The following is a 24,941-nucleotide window of genomic DNA, read 5'->3' on the forward strand; positions in this document are numbered from 1 at the left end:
TTTAGATTTATCACATTTTATTGATCATTTACAAGAATTAATGATAAAGATCTACCATTAACATATATTTTTATTAACCTATGCTTTAGAAGCAATAGCTGCATGCTGTAGTACAGCTGACAGATATCCTGTAGAGTCAACTGAAAAGATTAGGGTCAAGAAAATAAAGACATTTTATATATACCAGTTTCTGATTTGTTACGGAAGTATCAGTAGATTCTTGGAATATAAGAATGCATTCTGTGTAGAATGGGTACTGAAGTTTATATGCAACTTTAATTTCTGGTCACATTGTTTCAACTTGACGTCTAATTCAGAGGAAGGTCAGTCCCTGTAAAACAGAATGTCAAATCAGAATATTTCATTATAAAAGTAAAAGATTATTCATGAGTATATTGTTACAATTACCAACACAATACAAAAGTATGACTTACTGCCTGAAAGGTTTTCAATTTTTGTTGTGTAGAACTCGGGCCCTTTCTTCATATTGTAATCTTTTTAGTTAGCCAATAAAAGGTGTCATTTTGCTTGGCTTTTCTCTACATTCATAATGGCTAACACGGTACAACACCCTAGTACTACAATTTATAAGAAAAATGAGTATTACCCTTTTCACCTAGGCTTTCAGTGGGACACAAGGCCCTTTCTGCTATAACCACGCACATAAAGCCAGCTTTATTAGAAATATCTTTACTTTCTCTTCTCTCTTTCGGGTTGCAAGGCTAAACTAAGGTCATTCTATGTGTTCCTGGTGTAGCACAAACATCCACAAGCACCTAAACCTCATGCCTAGAGCTCTATCTAATAAGAGTATTGTTGATCAAAATAAAAGAAAAAATCTTCAGGCTTTACTAGACGCGGAAAAGCTTAGAGGCAGTATTAAGTATGAACTCTAGAGTCTTGGGTCACCAACAACTGACCTTTTGCCAGCTGTTACAATTACTGTCAGAATATACAGTGCATCCAGAAAGTATTCACAGCGCATCACTTTTTCCACCTTTTGTTATGTTACAGCCTTATTCCAAAATGGATTAAATTCATTTTTTTCCTCAGAATTCTACACACAACACCCCATGATGACAATGTGAAAAAAGTTTACTTGAGGTTCTTGCAAATTTATTAAAAATAAAAAAACTGAGAAATCACATGTACATAAGTATTCACAGCCTTTGCTCAATACTTTGTCGATGCACCTTTGGCAGCAATTACAGCCTCAAGTCTTTTTGAATATGATGCCACAAGCTTGGCACACCTATCCTTGGCCAGTTTCGCCCATTCCTCTTTGCAGCACCTCTCAAGCTCCATCAGGTTGGATGGGAAGCGTCGGTGCACAGCCATTTTAAGATCTCTCCAGAGATGTTCAATCGGATTCAAGTCTGGGCTCTGGCTGGGCCACTCAAGGACATTCACAGAGTTGTCCTGAAGCCACTCCTTTGATATCTTGGCTGTGTGCTTAGGGTCGTTGTCCTGCTGAAAGATGAACCATCGCCCCAGTCTGAGGTCAAGAGCACTCTGGAGCAGGTTTTCATCCAGGATGTCTCTGTACATTGCTGCAGTCATCTTTCTCTTTATCCTGACTAGTCTCCCAGTCCCTGCCGCTGAAAAACATCCCCACAGCATGATGCTGCCACCACCATGCTTCACTGTAGGGATGGTGCCAGGTTTTCCCCAAATGTGACGCCTGGTATTCACACCAAAGAGTTCAATCTTTGTCTCATCAGACCAGAGAATTTTCTTTCTCATGGTCTGAGAGTCCTTCAGGTGCCTTTTGGCAAACTCCAGGCGGGCTGCCATGTGCCTTTTACTAAGGAGTGGCTTCCGTCTGGCCATTCTACCATACAGGCCTGATTGGTGGATTGCTGCAGAGATGGTTGTCCTTCTGGAAGGTTCTCCTCTCTGCACAGAGGACCTCTGGAGCTCTGACAGAGTGACCATCGGGTTCTTGGTCACCTCCCTGACTAAGGCCCTTCTCCCCCGATCGCTCAGTTTAGATGGCCGGCCAGCTCTAGGATGAGTCCTGGTGGTTTCGAACTTCTTCCACTTACGGATGATGGAGGCCACTGTGCTCATTGGGACCTTCAATGCAGCAGAAATTTTTCTGTAACCTTCCCCAGATTTGTGCCTCGAGACAATCCTGTCTCGGAGGTCTACAGACAATTCCTTTGATTTCATGCTTGGTTTGTGCTCTGACATGAACTGTCAACTGTGGGACCTTATATAGACAGGTGTGTGCCTTTCCAAATCATGTCCAGTCAACTGAATTTACCACAGGTGGACTCCAATTAAGCTGCAGAAACATCTCAAGGATGATCATGGGAAACAGGATGCACCTCAGCTCAGTCTTGAGCTTCATGGCAAAGGCTGTGAATACTTATGCACAGGTGCTTTCTCAATTTTTTTATTTTTAATAAATTTGCAAAAATCTCAAGTAAACTTTTTTCACGTTGTCATTATGCGGTATTCTGTGTAGAATTCTGAGGAAAAAAATGAATTTAATCAATTTTGGAATAAGGCTGTAACATAACAAACTGTGGAAAAAGTGATGCGCTGTGAATACTTTCCGGATGCACTGTACATAATTAAGCTTGCTATATACTGCGTTTCCCCGAAAATAAGCCCTAGTCAAGATCGTCAGCTGAAAAGTAAGGTGCCTAAGGCCGGGTTTATACTTCACATGATGTGACACGTTTGCCCGAAACATCCATTAAATTCCGAGGACACCTTGCCACAATATCTCTGAAAAGGATGTTTAATGATTACATCCATCAATTTGGGGATGTGCCCATTCCTGCAGCATTGGCGCAAGACAGAAACAAAATCCCTGGACGGGACATAAGCTCATCGCAAGGTGAACACAAGCACACGCATACACTAGCATCATTGTAGCTTCACCAAATCCCCAGACCTTCATGTCTTTGGATGGAAAACTGAGCACACTGTGAAAACCCACCAGGAAAACATGCAAACTCCAGGCGGGGATCATAAGGGACGTGACTCCCTGTGAGATAGCAGCACTACCGCTCTGCCACCATGCCTCCACCATATGTGTAACTATTAACAGTATTCATTATTTAAATAAAGTTAATGATTTATCTGTAAAATGTAACATACATATTTTAATGCATTTCATCATGAAAGTGATATCAAGTAAAAATCTAAGAATTCTAAATGTGCAGAGAGTTGGAATATTATAAATGTAATGTGTTCTTTGTGGCGATCTATTGCTGCTTGCCGCAGAACAGTGTAGCGATTTAACAACTGGGTCAGTTTTAAGATGTTGTTTACAACGGTCTGCTTTAATGATAAACTACAAGGTTAAAGTGGACATTTCGAGGTTAAAGCTGAAATTTCCACTTTAATCACAAAATAGACATTTTCATTATGTCCTTATTTATTTTTCTCTGTGGCTCAAATACGCTGCCGTACATTCTGATGGTATTGTGAAAGTGCAAAAAAGAAAAAAGACAGCACAGAAGATGGTATGTGAGACTTTTAAAATGTATCGCGTCATTACTTTGTGGAATATGTGACGCTTAAATATAAAAGCAACATGAATACATTTGTATGTCTGCATTTTGCTTCACCACATCGACCCATTCATCAAACATCAAAGCACGCACATCGATCCTGGAGGATCCTAAAAGCGTAGCAAGAAATTCAGGGTTTGAATGTGTAGAGTTATGACGATATTCCAGAAGATGACATGACTGTATTTGGATAAATGTATATTGTTGTACATGAATAAATATAAGACATCTCCTGAAAATAATCTTTTGAAGCAAAAATTAATATAAGACCCTGTCTTATTTTCGGGGAAACAAGGTAAATGAAGTGGTATTAATAGAAGCCAGACAATATACACGATAAACATGAAAAGGATAAGCAACAGGAAAACAGAGGGAAGTTCTCAGTAAAAAAAAAAAAAGATAACAAATGATTGATTGATTGGTTTGGTATACAATTTCTAAATGTGTTATCTACTTCTAAAACAAAGAACTTTCCCAAAATTATAAAATGGAGGACACAACCCCAAAACAACTCAAGCACTCCAAATTCCAATGGTGCCAGGGAGAAATGCCTCCTTTAACTTTAAGGAAAACACAATTAGTGTTGGTGTTACTAAAGCAACAATGTGATGCCCTGTGGTGTTTCTTAAGCTTGCTTTACTCCAGAGAGTATGTCAGCATTAGAAAAGGTTAAAAATATCCCTTCCTCTAGGGAAATGTGATGCCTGAACTATGGTACTAACACTGCAGTCTAAATGTCGCCAGCATCATTTTGATCTTTGTTCCGGGATGACAGCATTTAACCAAGCATTTACATATTGTACACATCCAGCTTTTGTGAAATGTTTGCGGTGTGTGCTTTGGGAGTTTACAGCACAATTTTATATCTTCCAGATAAACAGATGACAGGTCACATTAGAGCTGAAGTATAAACACAGTAGTGCTTTACTCCCTCTACTTCAGTAAACTCTGAAGGGTTCATGACATGATCAAAGTTGACAATGAACCCCTGACAGGAACAACTAGGGTTCAATCCTGCCTGTAACGGCTACTGCCCAGCCAAGTTGTATGTGTGCATGCCCACTGTTCACCTCTAAGGTGGTTTTCTCTATGTAAATGACACAACAAAGAAGGGTGGTGAAGGAAGCCTTGCTTTAAGATGGGAATCTTAAAGGAATACTCCACCCAAAATGATATTAATGCTACTTTCTCTATGTACTGTGCAGTGATGGCTCAGAAAAAGTTTTAATCTCATGTTTCATGCAGAACAGAAATATCAAAGTTTCTGATAGAATACACGTCTATGGTGACCAACGCTTGACTACAGAGCAAACAATATCAAAAACGTCAATGAAAAGTTCTCATGTCACTCTACTACTACTACTACCACAACTATATCATATTTTATTTGGATGTCGCTGGCCCAGTTGCATTTTCACTAACAAGTTACGGATTGCAAGGCAAAGAACCCACCAAAACTAGTAAGCTGAAGAGTCAGACAGACGACAAACTATCCATTATCCAGCAGATTTATATCATGTCAAGGTAAGAGTGTACATCACATTTGTCAGAGTTCTTCACTACAACCTGCATCACAGGTGACAGCATTAGGTCACAGAAAAGCAGAGAATCAAATGTACTAAGAGAGTTATTATTATTAATTGTTCTACTGTTAACTGTTTTTTAATTGGATCACTTTGTAGTTAGCCAATAGCCAGCGAAATCACTGCTCTGTTTTCTTTATGATGTTTAACTGTTACCATGTAAGTTCAAGTTTTAAACACTTCTCTAATTTAAATTACATGAGCAGAAACAAAGAGATTTATCTTCACAGTGTAAAAATTGCATTTCTCCCACTAAGAAAAGGCTAGACAGACAATTACTCGATTTAATTATTTGGATTCAAGTCAAATAACTAAATTCACAATTTACATTGAAAGGTAGGTACCATATTAGCATTACATAAACTCTTGTTAAATTGTATTTTGCCAAAAGTGAAATTGATTTTCGGGTATATAATAAAAACATGGTTACTCAGTGGTGCAGTTTTAGTGCTGCTGCTTTGAAATAAGGAGTCCAGGGCTTATGTCCTGGGTGCTTCCTAAATGGAGTTTTCATGATCTCTCCATCTCCCCATATGAGTTTCCTCACACAGTCCAAACACATGCAGGTTAGGTGGACTGGCGATGCTAAACTGGCCCTACTGTGACCATGTGTGTTCACCCTGTGATGGGCTACCCATCCTGTCTAGATGTTATTTCAGCCTTGAGCCCAATGATTGCTGGTAAAGGCTCCAGTTTCACTGCAACCCTGCTCAGGTTAAAAAGGTTAATGAAACTTAGGGATGGATGGACAATAAATATACTCATCTCTCCCTACAGTGTACAGTTTTGAACACAATTACATAACTATGATAAGTCACTTTTGTTAAGGGAACTATAGCCAATTGGCATTTTAGTACCATCTACTGGTTCTAAAACTGCAAGACATTTGAGCTTAGTCTGTTTTTTCCTATTCTTCAGCTATAGTCACATGGTACAAAGATCACTGTTCATCAGCTGTCCCAGTTTATTCTAACAGGTTAGTATTTTATCATGGAAATATATCCATAGTTTAATTAGCTGCTTTATACCTGCCCACGTGTACAGCTTCATCTGTATGTGGGCAGCTCCTTCAAGCAAAGACCAAAAAGATCAAACCAAGCGGACCAAATGGCTGTCTTCAGAAGTTCAGAAGTTACACCTGTGCAACCCACCAAACAAACTGCCTGCTTGCCACACTGCTACTTTTTGAAAATATCTCTTCTCAGTTGCTAAAACCTCTGTGGAAAAATGGCAACGACCCTCACCAGGCACTCCTAAAATTATACCTTGAGAATATTATTATGAAGGTTCCTCTGTTAATTATTTTGGTTCACCTATGCTATGGTTACTGTTAACTATGTTGTAGGAGTGTTAGGGGCATCTACTGTATTTTATAGCACCCCATTTATACAGCTTTATCTGCACATGCTTTTGAACTGAAGATACAGTATGCCTCTCCTCCTCAGTCATTAGTAATGAGTCCTGTCTTCATTTCAAAAGCACAGTATTATGGGAATTCCTTTCCGGTTTATGATGTACTCTGACGTTTCCGGAAGTAATAATTTAGTAATACTGTGGCAAAAATGGGCACGTATCTGAATAACAGACATGTGGATTATGCAACAAAACTAACATGAGATTTTTTTTTCCTGTTTTCCAAGGACAATTTCACGTTGTTTGCCATTGTATGGCGCTGGTCAGTATTGGGTTCTAATATCAAACTTTAATCTCATGTTTTTATGCAGAGTGCAGAGAGCATTTTTTTCTTCATGGCCATCACTAGAAACTACATGGGGGAAGTAACATAGGAAAAAATATCGCTTTTGGGTGGAGTATTCCTTTAAATATAATTAGATGAATAATCAACACCCTTAAAATTATGTTTGCATTGCATAATTGTTTTCTTTCCCAGGGTGATGTCCCTTCTGATCCCAATTGCTCGAGGCTAATAATTCCAAAAATACGTCTAGCAATCCGTTTTTTTAGGATTCTAAAAGAATAATCTAAAAAATACCAGGTTCAAATCAATAAGTCATTTAGGATGTGCCAGTATTTCAACACAACAATTTGTTTGGGATAAGATTGAGACCAGCAGTCTGCACTTCAATTTAAGATGATTGGTAATCCATTTTAGTTTATGAAAGTGTAGTTTAAAAGGGTTTGTTTGTAGGAAAATTGCAACAGTCCAGGTATGATGATAGCTGACTGTTCAATCAGTGTTAGCTTTGTGGTATGTCATCACAGAGTTTAAATGTTGACTTGTTTGCAGTCTTTGTTAAACTTTTTAGTTTATATGTTTTTAATTGAGTATTGTGAGTTTGAATATTTATTAAAACAATCTTCCTATGGTGTATTTCTATTACCATACAGACATTCACGCTGCCTTTTGTTAAACTTTTGCAGTCTCCTAGTGCTGTCTCTTGAACAAGCTTTACTTCTAAGTTTACATTTTAGTATTGTTTAATAGAATATTACTCTGTGTTTACTTGTATGAGTAAGGTTGGAATAATGTATAACGTAAGTACCTCTTCAATAAACACGTGTTAATGTTTGATAATAATACCTCTAGTTTTTGTGCTTTTAATAAATGGTTATTCTTCTTCCATATTAAATACATTTGTTTTACATTTAATTCCCTAGTACAGGGGTGTCGAACTCCAGGCCTGAAGTGCCGCAGTGGCTACAGGTTTTCATTCTAACCCTTTTCCTAATCAGTGACCAGTTTTCACTGCTAATTAACTTTTTCCCCATCACTTTAATAGCCCTGTTAGAGGAGTTCTGCCCTCTGAATTGATTCCTTTCTTCATTAAATGACAGCAAAGCAGAAATGAGATGTGAAACAAGCTAACAGATGACCAGCTAAACTGGGGCTTCAAACTCCAACCAATTTCACTCCAATCACTTTCTTAATGAGAAGCCAATTCTTGCTGTTAATTAAACCCGTTATTTAATTCCATGGCTTGTTGCTGCTCTCGTTCTGCCACAGCACACATTTCGAACACTGTTGTTTTTCTGTTCTTTCTAAGAGCGCCGTCAAAATGTTTTGGTGACCTGAGAGATCAACCTTACCAAGACCATCACCTCTCTTTAATTTCAGATATTGTGTAATGGGCACAGGGGAGCTGGTCAAGTGGTGGCTTGTTTTGCATCTCATTATTGTTTGGCTGCTAATTAAAGAAATAGAAACAACTATGAGGCCTGAGTCAAGTTAATGAAAAGAAGTAATCAGCAGCAAAAACTGGTCACTAATTAAGAAGATGGTAAGAATGAAAACCTGCAGCCACTGCAGCACTCGAGGCCTGGAGTTTGCCACCCCTGTCCTAGTAGAATACTGCTTTGGAAAATCTGCATTTATAATTTGTATTTACTGAATGTATGACTGCCTTTTAGGATGTTATTCAGAATTTCAGCCCCATAAGTAAGGGGGAAGAGCGAAAAGAAGAAACAGAGGTCTGCTCAAAATATTCAGATAAGGTTACCTCAAGCTTGCTTCATTCAAGTCTTTCATTTCTTAGTCACCCTGCATTTATCTATACTTAAATGCATGCAATATCACACTGTGAGGACAAAATAGTGTTTAAAATTTAAAGCTTTAATGCATACTGAAACTTAAACTTCTACTAGTAACACAGCATGTAGACATGCTGTACCCATTTATTTTCATGACACCAATCGCAAAATGCTGCACTTGATCAATTCAAGTATAAACAACATTGTAGGAGATATTAAATATAAGATTGAAATAGTGGGTCATTAGAAGGTTCTATTTGCAAAAATTGTAATGAGAATTATCCAGTGCAGCAGACCGCAGGCTAATTTTAAACAGCAATTCATTAAAACAAAAATATTTTTACAGAAGAAATGACATGCAGATGGCTATGGATCAGGATAAAAACTGAAAGTCAAAAACATTTCACTGAGAAGGTAAATTAGCTGTACATGGTACATGGCTGTGTTGACAGCTGCTAAATAATTTTTGCTCAGTTGTGTTAACAAAAGATAAATACAGCATTTTTAAAATGCCTAGTCTATAAGTGTGCTGTATATTAAAGTAAATTGAACCAAGTTTCATCAATTCAAACCCATTTATTCAAAGAATGTCTAGAATAGTAGAACGACAGGACTAGTGTTTTACACTGTAACAGCTACTGCACGGAAAAAGTAGTTAAGTTCTAATTTAGGTATATAACTCTGTCAGAAGTATCAAAACATTTCCAGTGTGGTAGAATACTTTATTCATTAATAAGTGGGAGTCATTTTGTTTCTGTCTCTGCTATAACATCTTGCTGAGAGAAATCCAAATATAAAGCGAACAGCCGAGTTTGTATTTTTCTCACACATAAAAATGTCACTTTCAATTTTTTCATCAGGCTAACCTAGAACTACTGAAAATCTCTTATTAATGTTCTTCATATGTACTGTGCATTTTTAACAACATTACCAAGTTGGAAATAATTTTACTGCAAACCTTTGGCAATACCTTGTTTTAGGTTAAAAAAAAATAATAATAATAGTTCTCTTCTCCAGCTTCACTTAATCTATACACGTGATGGACAAAACAAAAGAACTTAATGTATCTGGTGTTGGGAAATCACAAACCGCTGTTAATACAGTGTGTGTACTTGTTGGTGAAGAATTTGTGATACTGCTGAAATTGAACATAAAGGGCACATAACCACAAAATGGAAAAAAATAAAATATGATATGAATGTCCTTAACATTGAAGTCTTCAGTAACTTTGATACTTTGAGTTATGTCTAGGAGTGCATAGATTGGAAGGCAATTCTTAGATCTAGAGCTGCAGCAGACTGTTCTGAATATGTACTGTGAAGGCAGTGCGATCTCACATGTCAAGTCACACTGTAACAGGTACTTAGCTAGCAGCATTGTGCTGCAGCTAAACAAGATTAATACTAAAATTTACTTTAATGAAAGTTATCCACTTGGTTCTTCTAATCAGACCTAGACAGTGGAAGTAGAAGCCCTACCGCCTACAGCATGACCATTTATCCTCAAGGGACATTATGCGACATTTCTCAAAGATATACTGGACGGTGAATATCTCCTTGCCTGTCTGAACAATTCCATCCCTCTCTTCTCCTCAGTCTGTTGGGATTCTTCAATATCAGTCAATTTGTAAAAGTAAGACTCAGCAACAAGATTAAAATGTTTCGTCTCTGTCACTATCACAGCCAGTGATAATGGCACTATAATAGACAACTTGTTAATGTAAATGCTTAGAAAAAATTGCGTAAAGTTTAAGAATGACAATTACATTATATTTATTTTTGTATATTGTAGCTACAAGCATCCATGCCCCTGGAAGTTAAAAGCAGTCATGTACAGAGGAGAGCACGAAGGACAGAAGCAATGAGAAATCATGGGCCTCTTTCAATGAAGTCTCAAAAAAGAAAGGAATATATCTTTGTGAAAAAGACTTTGCACATGTATCAAAACTAGATATCTATACAGTCTCAAGACATGAATCAATATTAAGAAACAGTCCCTGCTTCAGTGTGGACACATTTGATGACACCAGAGAGTCTGACAATATGCTGCACGTTGATTAGCACATACAAGTAAGAAAAATCTCACTGTACTCTTTGTACATGTAACAATATTGGACCTATAAACCTATACATCCTGGACGCCTCCCTGGTGAGGTGTTCTGGGCACGTCCGACCGGGAGGAGGCCCCGGGGAAGACCCAGGACACGCTGGAGGGACTATGTCTCTCGACTGGCCTGGGAAGGCCTTGGGATTCTTCCGGAAGAGCTAGAAGAAGTGGCCGGGGAGAGGGAAGTCTGGGCATCTCTGCTCAAGCTGCTGCCCCCGCGACCCGACCTCGGATAAGCGGGAGACAATGGATGGATGGATGGATGGATGGATAAACCTATACATTTAAAATCTTTTGTTTCATATGTAAATTATCACCCATCATTCTCCCAACTCCAATCTATGAAGAAGATTTTGCTTTTATATAATTTCTAAATACAGCTTTACTCAACAAAACATAAGTCTGAGGCAAATTACAACACGTCAGGATTGTGAAAAAGTAAAACTTTTCTTCAAAAATACCACATCCGTCTTAAATGCGCCTAACATGTTTCACGGAGGTTTATAGTTGCTGCAGATATTCATTACAAAAAGTTTCAAAGTAGAAGCCAATTATCTCAGTAACGGAGCAGATTTGTTTTACCTTAGCTTTAGTTTACTTACTTTTTAGATTCAGAATGCTTATTTGCCTTCTTTCTCTTAAAAACTACATTTAAAATCTTAAATTGCTTTTTTCCTTAAACAGTATTAAATTTATATTTGTTTAATGAACACAGACCAAAAATATAATTTAAAAATGCTGTCACTTATGTCAGCTTTGTTTTCACTACAAAGGTATGAATTAGTAAGATGAGCTGCTGTATAATTTGTAAAGATAATGGACAGATGAACAACAGCATGAAGGCAAACATGCATAATTATTGGAGTTACAAAAGAATAGGCCAGCCATCTCTTCCTGAAACTAAGCATGTTTGGGCCAAGACAGTACTTGAATGGGAAACCATCTAGGAAAACCCTGGGTTGCTCCTGGAAGAGGTGTTTGTGAGGCCAACAGGGGGCGCTTACCCTGTGGTCTGTGTGTGTATTCCAATGGCCCACAGCAATGATGGGGACACTATGTTGCAACAATGGTAACATCCTCTGCATGAGATGTAAAACTGTGGACCTGACTCTTTGTGGTCATAAAAGATCTCGGGGCAACTTGTCCGGGCTAAATTGCCCATCATGGCCTAGTCATTCTGGCACCTAATAATCTCCTTTCCCTAGTTGGCTAACAATCTCTCTCATGCCTTCACCACCTTTACTATATACTACAAGACTAGTAGGTCCTATAGCTAATGTGTAGTGTACGTAATGGCACAAGAATGACTACCGTCACATCGCTCAGGTGGATGCTACACATCGATAGGGTTAGCCGCTTTAAACACCATCTATCTAAACCACTTTTAGTGTCTTGAAGAGTGCTACTGTATATATAAATGCAATACCTTCTTCTTTTTCTGCCATGTTAGATATACAGTAGTAGAGTATATATAAATGCAATATCTTCTTCTTTTTCTGCCATGTTAGTTATACAGTAGTAGAGTTACTTTCAAAATAAACGGACAGTTGCACACTCCAGTGACACACTGACCTAGCAAATATTGACATCTGAGTGAATATCTCAATTGAATCCAATTTGATTGTCAGCTTGTCATAAATCAGAAGATAAGAAACTAAGAGTAAAGCAGAATTTACCATGAATGCTATGTAATAAAAATGTTTGAAAGAAGAGAAAATGTCAACAAGAGACCTCACAGGCCATTGCCAGCTTATAATAATAAATGTTTTAAGATGCAGCAGACTAATGTGTATTTGAGCTTTTGGGGTTTATTTGAAGCTGTGCTGTAATGAGATGTAATGTGATATTTAGGTGACTGAGAAAACTGGTTTGTTTCAGTTACAAAGTACTGTGAATGTTTATTTTAAAGCTGAAATTGGTTCAGTTGTATTAGCCAATATTGAGGTACTAGTTTTAAATACTAGTAACTATACAAAAGCTTTAGATTCATTTATTTAAAAAAATAAATTAAAAATAACAAGCCATTTGCTGTCTCTGTTCTTGCTCATGCTGACTAAAGTAGGATTTTCATTTTATTATTATTAGACAGCATTTGTTTGAAAGTTTTAGAAATGGCTTATCTAATCCATATTACTAACCGAGAATGCTAAACCGGATGGACGCAGGGACATCCGGCCATGGGCCGTAGCCGCAAAAAGACGTACTGCGCAGGCGCACCAAGAAATGAGGCGCCGCGAGAGGCGGACAAGACCACAGAAAAAAGGAGTGAGCACAGAAAAAAGGAGTCAAACGCAGGCGACGCACACAGCGCCGCACGAGCAAAACACCCCCCAACCCCCCCCACACACACACACAAGCAACGGACGGGACACACACAAAGAGGAGGATTTAATCCCATTGCACACGAAACGGGACGCACACAAAGAGGAGGATTCAACAAGCCACAAGCACACAAAAAGAAGAAGCCGCGAGCACCACACAAAGCCCATTGGACACGAAACGGGGCAGACTACGGACATAGCACACGAAACGTACACAAAAACGACGATTCAGACCCACGACCACAGTAACATAAATAACAAATGACACACAAAGCCCCATTTCTAAATGAACCGTCCGTATTAAACATACGTCATCTCAACACGTTCACAATATGCAGCATAGGTAGATCTCATTACAATGAGGCACTATTAACCGTTCAACCGCAGAAAAGGCTCCATATTAACAGTGAGTGTGATCCTCCTTAGTACTTATCCATATTTCTCACGCTCAAGAACAAACAAGTCATGAATTCACGATCACAGGTACAAAACGATACCGCTCGGATAACAGGACCAAACACAATTCACACTATGCAGCATAGGTGGATCTCATTACAATAAGGCACTATTAACCGTTCAACCACAGAAAAGGATCCATATTAACAGTAAGTGCAATACTCCTTATTACTTATCCATATTTCTAGAAGAAAAAATGTCTCGGCTCCAAAAACGCAAAGCTCAACTAAAGCTTCTAACTAACGATGTACCTAAAAGTAAAAACTTTATGAACTGCATTAGATCCTACAATAGTTCATTTGCTTTTGCATCTACCGGAGTAAATATCAGGCCACCAAAAGGCAATGGCCCATACTGCTTTCGCATATGTGCACAAATACTGCATCGCATTGGAACAGTGCACCCTGAAACAAATCAACAACGCAAATATGCACAAATCTACATCCTAGATCCACATGACGCAATCTATCAATCAAAGTGCTGCATCGCATTAGGCACTGATTCAAAACTAAACACCTCCCGTCTCAGACATACGTTAACGGCAAGGAAGGCTACAACGGGCTTCTCACACAGCACAGGCAAATCGATTACAGCTCCAAAACAACACGTCCCAAATACTACACATGCAACAACGCGCCTCTCAAACGGCACAAGCAAAACATACACCAGGAAAATTCATTCGGATTAATGAATGTCATTTGCAATCATTGTCATTCAGTTCACTTCCCTGAAGAAACAACTGGCAATACAAGTAATACATTTACACGTTGTTGTCAAAAGGGTCAAATTAGACTGCCTCCTTTACATTCATATCCTGAATATCTACAGAACCTTCTAACTAACGATGTACCTGAAAGTGAAATCTTTATCAACTGCATTAGATCCTACAAATCGGTATCCACTATGAACATTAACGGTGGCACTGCACGTGACATCCGTCTTGCAAAAATGTTAATTATTGATGAATGTACAATGGCATCCAGTCACTTACTCAACACCATTCATAAACTTCTACAAACGTTTATGAATAATAATATTCGCTTTGGAGGAAAGGTACTTTTATTAGGAGGAGATTTTAGACAGTGCTTAGCTATTCTTCCACATGCCATGCGCTCAGCTATTGTTCAGTGCACCTTAAAATACGCAGACAATTGGCATTGCTTTCAAAAGATACAGTTAGTAAAAAAGATACAATGTCCAGAACCAGATCATAACAATTGCTTATTACAACTGGGAGATGGTACACTCACCAATACAGATGGACTTCACCCACATATTATTACAATTCCTCAAGCCTTTATCTGCGACGACTTAGTTACAGAGACATTTGGAACAGCAATCTCATTAGACCAAATGCCCCTTTTAACACAACGCACTATATTATGTCCAAAAAATATTAATGTGGAAAACATAAATACCCAAGTCATTCCATTACTTCCTGGAGAGACACAACTCTTTCTAAGCTCTGACAAACTTGACTCTGATCACAATAACCATCTTCATTGACATTACAAGTTCTGACCTGGAATTACCTTTTACACTTAAACGGCGTGTACAAAGAAATTTTCCAATAAACCTTTACACTGTGCCACACACTTTATTGTTTGCTTTCTATTTGCATCATCTACACCTTCACACTATTCTATATCTCATTCATACATCACGCTCTTTGTCATTCCCAACACCAGGGGTTGGCGAGCGAAGCGAGCAGGGGGCGGAGCCCCCTAGTTCAGAAATAAAACTTTGAAGAATGAATAGCTGTAAAATGCAGTAGATCATCATTGCATTTGTACTCTGTCACACTAAAGTTGCTATTGATAATACATTTTATGTATATTTTAACATTCACAATTTTAATTTACATTAAAATAAACATGTACATGGATTTTGCCTAAAAAACTTTACATAAAAGAACGCTTTTTTTAAATTAAAACTTTTCATAGCCCGTAGGCAAAAATATTTCATGATTTAATCTCAAAAATGGGACAACATAAAAGAATGGGGAAATGCAAATTATAAAGTGCACTGACAATTCTGTGTGTAGATTTTCCTAAAATGTTATTTAACACTTTCTTTTGATAGCATCAATCTGCTATGGCTAATTGTTCTGGAAAGTGGACAAATGAATGTAAAGGGCTCCTTTTTACAAAAAAAATCTTGACAATCCCTCATCAATTCAACCCACAATCTAACATGTAGAGGAATTTAGCTGAAAGATAATTATGAAAAATAGAGAAAAAAGTTAAACTGCTGCAATTTAAATAAAAGTAACATATGAGCATGCAAATGTGGGCAGTATTTTTTTTCTTTCTGTAATGCAATGCTCTCTTCTAGGTAGAAAGCAGAGACCCACTCCAGTAGTGATGGAACATCTCTTTTAAACTTCTTAGCGTTGCATTTTATTCCAACAAAACAATTTTTTAATTAAAAAAAGGCAAAAATTAAAAAGCGCGTTTTTTTTTTTGGTATGAAAAATTACATTTTTATTAAATCTCAAAAGTATAATAATGATACAAATAATAATAGTAATGATGAATAAAAATAATAATAGGAAATGAACAATAATAACAAAAATAATAACAACAATACTATTAACGATGCCAAAACAGTATATAATCTCAAAATGAGTCCTTTGAGTGGTAAATCTTAAAGCCTGGTGAAAGATACAATCCAACATCACAGTTGGGACAATAATAGCGTGTTTCTTTTCCAGATTTATTAGTTTTTGAACAGCACACTGCACAGGTACGAGTAGGATTCCGTTTGTTTTTTCTGTTGGAGGTATATAATCAATCTTAACAATTTCCGGCCTATTTCCCACTTACCTTTCCTGTCAAAAGATCTTAAGCGTGTTGTAGCTTCCCAACTCACCAATTACCTAACCCCTAATAATTTGATGGAACCCTTTCAGTCTGGTTTCAGAGCACAGCACAGCTGTGAAACTGCTCTGCTACGGGTAACCAATGATTTGCTTATGGCAGCAGACTCTGGGCAAACCAGTATATTAATTCTGTTAGACCTCAGTGCAGGATTTGACACGGTCAGACATGACATTCTACTGTCCAGAATGGAGAACATGCTGGGTTTCTCTGGCACTGATCTCCAGTAGATCAAGTCCTATCTGACTGATAGGCAAGAGTTTGTTAGTCTTGGCAACAGCAGATCCAGCTCAGCGCCGGTCACACAAGGAGTTCCTCAGGGCTCTGTCCTTGGTCCTCTGTTTTTCTGTATTTACATGCCTCCCCTTGGCCATATTATCCGTAGCTATGGACTGGATCATTTTTATACAGATGATACTCAACTCTACTTCAATGTTAAAAATGGAACTTCATCAGAGCTTTCTCAGCTCACAACCTGCCTTAGTGAAATTAAAACCTGGACGGAGCAGAACTCTTTAAAATTAAATTGCAATAAAACTGAACTCCTGCAAATTGGGACTAAAATGCAACTTAATAAAATGAGCTCCTTCCCAGTCTATCTTGGCGGTGATCTCATCAGACCTGCCTCTTCTGCAAAGAATCTTGGTGTAATTTTTGATTCCTCCCTCTCTTATTCCGCCCACATAAATCACATTAAGAAACTTTCTTACTTTCACCTCCGTAACATATCCCGTGTTCGCTCCTTCCTCTCCTTCTCTAATGCTGAGAAACTTGTCCATGCTTTTATCACATCCCGCATTGATTATTGTAATTCCCTACTGGCAGATGCCCCTTCTAATCTTCTATCACAGCTCCAGCTTATTCAAAACTCAGCTGCAAGAGTCTTTACTCGAACCAGCAGCAGCGAGCATATAACACCCATCCTGCTCCGTCTTCACTGGCTCCCTGTGTCTTACAGAATCGAATATAAAATCCTACTAATAACCTACAAAGCCTTAAATAACCTCGCGCCAAACTACATCAGTGACCTTCTCCATCACTATGTGCCTGCCCACCCACTAAGGTCCTCTGATTCTGGCAATCTTGTTGTGCCCCACACTAATCTACACTCCATGGGTGACAGGGCCTTCAGCTGTATAGCGCCCAGACTCTGGAATGACCTACCGAAATTAATCAGGTCAGCTGACTCCTTGAATTCTTTTAAAAAACAACTCAAAACTCATCTGTTCAGGAAGGCTTTTAGCTCTACTTGACTTTATTACCCTTCTCTCAGTTTACTTCACTGTCAAGATGCTCATGTAACCTGTATGTGTGTGTGTGCGAGACCATCAATTATGTTGTCTGTTTTTTTTTTTTTCCTGAATTCACGGTCTTAATCTTCTTTATTTATTCATCTGGTTTGTACAATGCTATATACTGTATACCTTGCCGTTCTTTTTTATATTCTGTAAGTGCCTTGAGCATGGGAAAGGCACTATATAAATAAAATGTATTATTATTATTATTAATCAAATGTCTACCAATAAGACACTCTGGATTGATCCACGATGTGCTGGGTTGACCGTGTCTCTTTAGCAACAGTGTGGACAGTGGATGTGCGGCAATGACTTGTTTTACAAGCTGGCGTGTAAAGTTTGCATTCCAAATGGTTCCACCAAATGACGAAATATCTCTTTGTAGTCCCTTTGTTGCCTCCACATAACACGATAGAAAGTCAATTCTTGATCCACATGATCTACGCCACCCATTGTACTATTGTAATCTACAACAGCACAAGGCTTCTTAATGTGCTTGTTGCCTTTTGCCTGTACAGGCATGCCACTTCAGTTGGGACGCACTGTTCCATATGCGTCAGTCTTTCTTTGCAGCAAGATGTCAAATAGAACATCTATCAGAGTCAGCACCAGGGCCGGATTTTCCTATAGGCTAACTAGGCTTCAGCCTAGGGCCTCAAGATCAAGAGGGGCCTACATTCAAATTGTTAGCAAAATTTTATTATCTCTCATGTAATTTACAAACTTAAAAATGGAAGGTGAAAGGGCCTCATAAGTGGAATAGCCTAGGGCCTCTTTTCATATAAATCCGGCCCTGGTCAGCACTGATGATGTAGCAATGCCGTACTGATTGTCCCTTTCCCTGTGTACAGAACCCAATTCAAAATATATCCCGTTTTAGATTCATGAAGCTTGTAAAGCTTTATGCCAAATCTTGCCCCTTTTTGACACGATATACTGTATCCATGACAGTCTGCCTTTATAAGCCATGAAACTTTCATTGATGCTGACATCACGGTCCGGAATGTAAATGCTCCGAAATTGTACTACAGTCACCTGGTACATCTCCCACATTTTCTTCATTTTGGGTGCTGGATGTGTATTCTCAAACTCTTCATTGTTGGTGAAGTGTAGAGATTTCATAATTAGTGAAAACCTACACTTAGACATAATTTCTCCAAAGAATAGCAGCACTGACAGCACTTTTACAGCCCGAGTGATTCTCGGTTCTAACACTTACGCAAGATTCATCTGTACAGTTGCCCGAGTGACACTCGGGACTAACGCTTTTAGCGTGGTTTTCGCAGCCTGAGTAATACTCGGATCGAATGCTAAGGAGGCCACACCAATGTTTGAGCATGGGCTCGGTACTGGAAGTAAACGTCAGCTTTCCTCTCCGCGAACAGCCGTGTTAAATACCACTGTGTAGACTTCACTAAAGGAAACCAAACCACATGCTTCATGGGGGACCCCCTCAAACACTTACCTTATTACTTAATAATAATAATAATTCATTACATTTATATAGCGCTTTTCTACTTGAAGGTGGGACTTCCTGGTTATCTAGAGGGAAGTGGTGCATAGTGCGGTCTAAGGCATGGTGCAGCAGGGAGGACGGAGTAACATAATGGTGTTTCGGAGTTATGTCTTATTTGCTTCAGAACCATTCTGATACCAGTACTGAGGTCCAAAAGCTGGTATGGATACCAAAGTTAAAATTTCATTATTGATCTGAAACTAGTCCCTTGGTTGTGAAGCTATGGCAGTGTTAACATTTAAAGACACCTTGGATTTTCAAGGCATGTGCATACTGTATTATTATACAAGGATTATAGGATGTGAATAAACATACTTGGATGTTTCAGTTGCAGTGCTCTGCTGAAGTACAGTGGAGGAATCAGACCTTCAGAGTTTCCTGGTGTCAGAATCACTCTATTTGCTGACCAAAAAAATGGAATCCCATCTGAATGCAAAATAAATCAGAATACATATTTATCAGTCCTAGAATATATATTGACAACATTTCATTAACTTTTACAAATACCAGCAAGGCTCCCTACACTTGTGGAAGCTTACGGGCCTAATGTAATTAACATTCACATACCCTTGAGTGCTTGCTGTAGATCAACAAATATGGCCAGATCACAGTCCTTCCTCATGCCTACAGAAAACAAATAAAAACAATCAAATGGCATATGATGAATTTATGTTTGTTAATAACTAAGTGATTTGTTAATTTTGAAATTAATTTACACAAAATAAAATCACCAGTGTAAGACAATGCTTCAATTGTATTTTAACATTACATTTTACAGATTATAAATTCCAGAATTTAACAGACATTTCTTGAATAATCAAACTTGGTAATAAAAATGTGTTCCTATTAATTTTTTAATACAGTATACTGCTTTTATTTTATTACAGATGTATTTTTAAAAGTGAGATTTTTTTCCCTCTTAATGTGTTTTTCATTGCCTATACATTCATTTAAAATTATTGTACATACTATATTTAAATTAAAAAAAATCTGATATGTGCAGGCCATCTCACTACAGTATTTTAATTTCTACTATATACAGTACATTTTCTATAGACCGATAAACACTAAAATATGCATGTTACTTTTCATAATACAATTCTTCGCCATCCACCATCTATCTTAAGGAATATAATAGGCCAGTCTGATACTCTCAGACTATAGTGGTTTTTGAATGGTGTACTCCAAGCATATATTTACTGTAGATATAACAAAATAAAGGTAATCTTTGTGCATGATTTTGCAATTACAACTTAAGTTATACACATACTAAAATGAATAACAAAACAATACACCTGCATGCTTACCACTAACTACCTGCCCCTGACCAGGCAGTCCTGGTGCCAGATGAATATGAGTTCGATTCATTCTCGACAGGCCATGAGATTGAATCGCATTCCAGTTACGCAGGTAAGTACCATGAACTGCAGTGACTGGCACATCTTCTGAACTAGTATGAATAGGTGTCAGTTCTAAATGTTCAACCTTTATTATTAAAAAAAAAAAAAACACAAAAAAGAAGAAAAAGGTGAATCAAGGATTCAAGAATATTACTGTATAACCGAATATATAAATCAAAACATCTAAATGATTTACTGCTGTATTCTTTGAAAATGCACAAAATAAGTGAATAATACAGGCAGCTAAAGCAATGTATTTAAAAACGCTGCAGATAAATGCCATCTATATAGTTTCAATACCTACTGGTATAGAGTGCCCTTGATTGGCTCGTATTTGTAGCCGACCTGAATCAGGATGTGGACACATGGCATACCGCTGTTTATCATTTGTCTCCACTACTCTTTGTAGATCTTCTATTGAGTGACAACGAAACCGTGGGAGAGAGAGGAGGTCATCCACAAACACAAAGCCATCTGTAAAATACAAAGAGATTAAAGGAAACAGATGAAATAAGGGAACAAAGTGAGTATAGCCTAAGGGTACGTTATATGACTATAGGACATTTTGTAAAGTGAAGCAAGGGACATAATAAAAATAAGAACCCTAGATAAAAAAAATGCATTGAGCAATATTATTCATGATTTAACACATCAGCTTTTGGACATGTTGCATTATTTTATTATATAACAACAACAACTAATTGCTGCACAGACAATTCAAGTATTAAATATTTAAAGAGTCTTATCTGTTGAAAGAACATGCAGTATTTCATTCAGCATGTTGTCATTATGACCCTTACAAGGACAAGCAGATGGAGAATGTGCTATAGCATTTATTAGTAAAGAATGGTTTACTTCAGTTGAATGCATTAAATGTATCCCTTTTCATATATATAATATACTGTAACTGTAATGATTTTATTAAATAACACCCTCAGGGAAAGGGGGGGAATACTAAAACACTAATCCTAAAAAAAAAAAAAAAAGAAGAAGAATTGTTAAACACAAAACTTATATACAAACAAAAAGGGAAACACTTACAGAAGAAGAACCTAAGTTAACAATAAACAAATTGGGGGAAGAAAAAAAAACTGGACACAGGAATAGGAAATGATAAGCACTAAATACTAATTACATAAACTAAAGCTAAGAACTGTAAAAACTAGAAAAATAAAAGCACAAAAGATTAAAAAAATGAAAATTCAAAAACCTAAACTATGAAGCTGAAAGTCAAGGATGGAAAACATTAAATAACACAAATCTCCAAGTCTGACAAGCAAAATCAAAAGCAATTATAGAAAGGGAGTACAAAACACCAAAGAAACTTGATACCTGAAAAGGGCACAATGCAATGCCTCAGCAAAAAAACAGAGGCTGAATTATCTCTTATTACCTTCAAGTGACTGCTCCATTATTAGTGGTAGCATGTGTGAATGAACCAGAATTTGGCTCTAATAATAACTGGAGAGTGGGGGAACAATTAACAACCTTTATTAGGACATGTTTCATGCTTGAGGATTTGTGTCAGAAAGAGAGCAGGAGTTCAAAAAGGAGCCAAACGATACAGTTCAGAGGAGAATCAAGAGGTCAAAACCGGGAGAGCAACCAGAATCAAATGAATCAAGCAATGGAACAAGACTAGGACAAGGGTTAGAAACAAACAATCCAAACAACAGAGCCTACTTGGAATGAAGCCTACAACCGCTAAGAAGTTGAAATGTATTTTGTATCTACTGAGGAGTAAGGCATTGTGCGATCATCTTCATATTTATAGTCATTTTCTGTGACATCATCTGCACAACAATCGCAGTGAAAGGTGTTGTGTAAATAAAAAAATATGATAGTAAGCAAAATCTAATTTTTTGATTTATTTTAAAATGTGAAATGTACCTTACAAATCAAATCTTCAAATGTAAAAACCCAAGTTTGGACAAAATCACAAAATATAAAAACAGCAATATACTCCACAACTAAAAGAAACAAACAGTAATTATGAAATAAAAGTGTCATGAGCTTGACAATTCCTAAGTATAAAAAGTCCTGAAAATACTCAAAATCGCAGCTAGTAATGACAAAGGCCACCTAAAATCTTTATAAATAAAAAGATTTAGTTTATAAAAATGCTCTCTCTATACCTATACTTTTTACTTTACAAAATCTGGTTGACACTTATCATGTGGTTCCATTTTAAACAAATAAGAAAAACACTTCATATCACATAGTGCATAGCCCTTGAAACATAGTGACACAGTGTCATAGGAACAAACTGAAAAGAAATTCCCATGAAAAGACAAAACAACAAATGGACAAATAAGTTATCTATATTTTAATGTTTAAATAGTGACATATGTACATTTTTTCCCTTACAGAGCAACTGTCAGTAAAAATTCTCTTATCCATGTGGTAAAGAGCAAATAAAACTGAACCTGAACTGTCTGAAACAGTTTTTACATACCTGCAAGAATCTACAAATGTTATGTTATCAGTGGGACTAAACTTAACTTGTGACAGCCAACCTACATTGTCAAGTTTTCTAAAATAAACAACCCTATCTTACATTGATTTTGTAATTATTACCCCACAAAACAATATAACACAGTAAAACTCACTATTTTATTATTATTTCTATGAATTAACAAATCATTTACCTAAAGCAATTTAAGAGATTTCACCATTGGTACCTGCAATTAGTTCTCCACCTCTACATCCAAAGCTGTAGGCACTTTCACCCATTGCACTCTCTTCTTAAAAGCCCATACTCTACACAATACATTCCTCCAACAACCAATTAAGTACCAGAGTGCAGCTAATGAAATGAAAAGCAAAAGATACTGTTCTCCTGGTATGATTCACTGACTATCGGCTACTGTTCTGTAGGTAGCAAAGTCCTACTGACACACATTTATTTTTCCTTAAGTTGCAGGAAAGTGGATACATATGTGCCTACCCACCTGGGCTCATGTTCAGTCCCACCTCTGCTGCCCCATGCCTTAACACAAAGGACAAAGCTTTAGACAACTTCACGTCAGGGTCCTATGGCACAAGAAGAAAAAGTAATGATTACATTTATTTGACATGCTAGAACAAAATTGATTCTGTAGCCCTAATGTATTGATATCAATTCACCCATTCATTTTTGAACCCACTTAAACCACATTTGTGGCTAGAAGCTATTCCAGCTGCATCAGGGCTCAGGTGAGCAATCAAAACTGGAAAGGATTCCAGTCCATTACAGGGCACATGTATGAATACATCCAATATCACTGATAAGCGAATAATTTACAGTTAAAAAATTAACCTATGTAGGCTGTCCTTGGATTTCTGATTAAGCTTATTATATAAGTTGCTAACCAATGATGAAATACCATCAACAGTCAAAGGTAATTGCTTAATTAGAAACCAATACTTGCCAATCTCAGGCCTTATTTAATTTTATGGCTTGCTAGTCTCCAATGTAAGGTTCTTATATTATAGATTTTTTCTTTTGCAAGGATGTCATCCAAATGATTTGAAACCTAAAACGTTTGATTTTCAGTCTGTCACATTTTTCTATTAAGTGTTTTATTAAATCAAACAGTGCATGATGAACCCACAGAGATGTAAATGGAAATAAGTCAGATGGAGAACTGCTGGCTGCTTCGTCATTTACATCTTATTGCTAATAAGGAGCCATTAAAAAGTGAATGCAGCTCTTTAACATTTAAATAAGCAATTAAGGTTGGGGAACCTTAACAAACGACCACTAAAATAAAGCATCAAAATGTCACTTAAGCAATAAGTGCTTCATCAGCAATAATTGACTTCTCATAAAGAAACTGAGTTGGAACAAAAACCTGCAGCCATTGTGGCTCTCCGGGACCTGGTCAAAGGTAAACCTAAAGAAAATATGATTCTCCATTTTCTGTCTTATAAGCATCTACATTATGTTCCTCCATAACAATGTACAGTAAATATCATTACAAACCATGTAGGCAGCATAATAACAGATTTTACAGGAATAATCTTATACTTATTTTTCTTGAGAATTCAATTGTAAACAGCAATTTTCTACTAGTCTATGTTACCAGTTTAAGTCTAAGCAACAATAATATCAGCATATAAGTAACTTATTTTGAGTTTTCCAAATCTGAGTTCCTAGTTAGTCATGCCACGGTTTTCCCAGCTTTCCTGTATAACTAAAACTGACATGTGCTTGTTCTTCCATATTCATGCTGTATGAAAATATTAAGTTTACTTTTTTAGAGCTCCATCTAAACAAGATTCCTCAATTGATTAACACAGCTTGTTTATTTTTTATATTTTTCACATAGATAGCCCTGCTAACCAATGTAGGAGGCAATCCTCAAACCACATTATTATTTTTTTATTA

At 37.2% G+C, this 24,941-nt stretch overlaps 2 protein-coding genes across 7 annotated transcripts in view; one reads left to right on the plus strand and one right to left on the minus strand.

Annotated features, from left to right (window-relative positions):
* The window catches only part of trpt1 (tRNA phosphotransferase 1), a 27,149-nt gene continuing 2,208 nt past the window's right edge, over nt 1–24,941 (minus strand). For all 6 annotated transcript variants that reach the window (XM_028809724.2, XM_028809714.2, XM_028809733.2 and 3 more), the window contains exons 3-8: nt 23,524–23,605; nt 20,877–21,046; nt 20,480–20,657; nt 19,740–19,796; nt 19,488–19,598; nt 1–331 (exon numbers count right to left, since the gene is read on the minus strand). In XM_028809724.2, the coding sequence (XP_028665557.1) occupies nt 309–331; nt 19,488–19,598; nt 19,740–19,796; nt 20,480–20,657; nt 20,877–21,046; nt 23,524–23,605 (621 nt within the window). In that variant the 3' untranslated portion in view covers nt 1–308. The remainder of the gene's footprint in view (nt 332–19,487; nt 19,599–19,739; nt 19,797–20,479; nt 20,658–20,876; nt 21,047–23,523; nt 23,606–24,941) is intronic.
* Nucleotides 24,135–24,941, plus strand: part of zbtb3 (zinc finger and BTB domain containing 3) — a 24,024-nt gene continuing 23,217 nt past the window's right edge. Inside the window, exon 1 of the mRNA XM_028809693.2 lies at nt 24,135–24,441. The gene's annotated coding sequence lies outside the window, so the exon portion shown is untranslated. The remainder of the gene's footprint in view (nt 24,442–24,941) is intronic.

This window comes from Erpetoichthys calabaricus, chromosome 1 (assembly GCF_900747795.2).
Source record: "Erpetoichthys calabaricus chromosome 1, fErpCal1.3, whole genome shotgun sequence".
In the NCBI taxonomy this organism is placed as follows: Eukaryota; Metazoa; Chordata; class Cladistia; order Polypteriformes; family Polypteridae; genus Erpetoichthys; species Erpetoichthys calabaricus.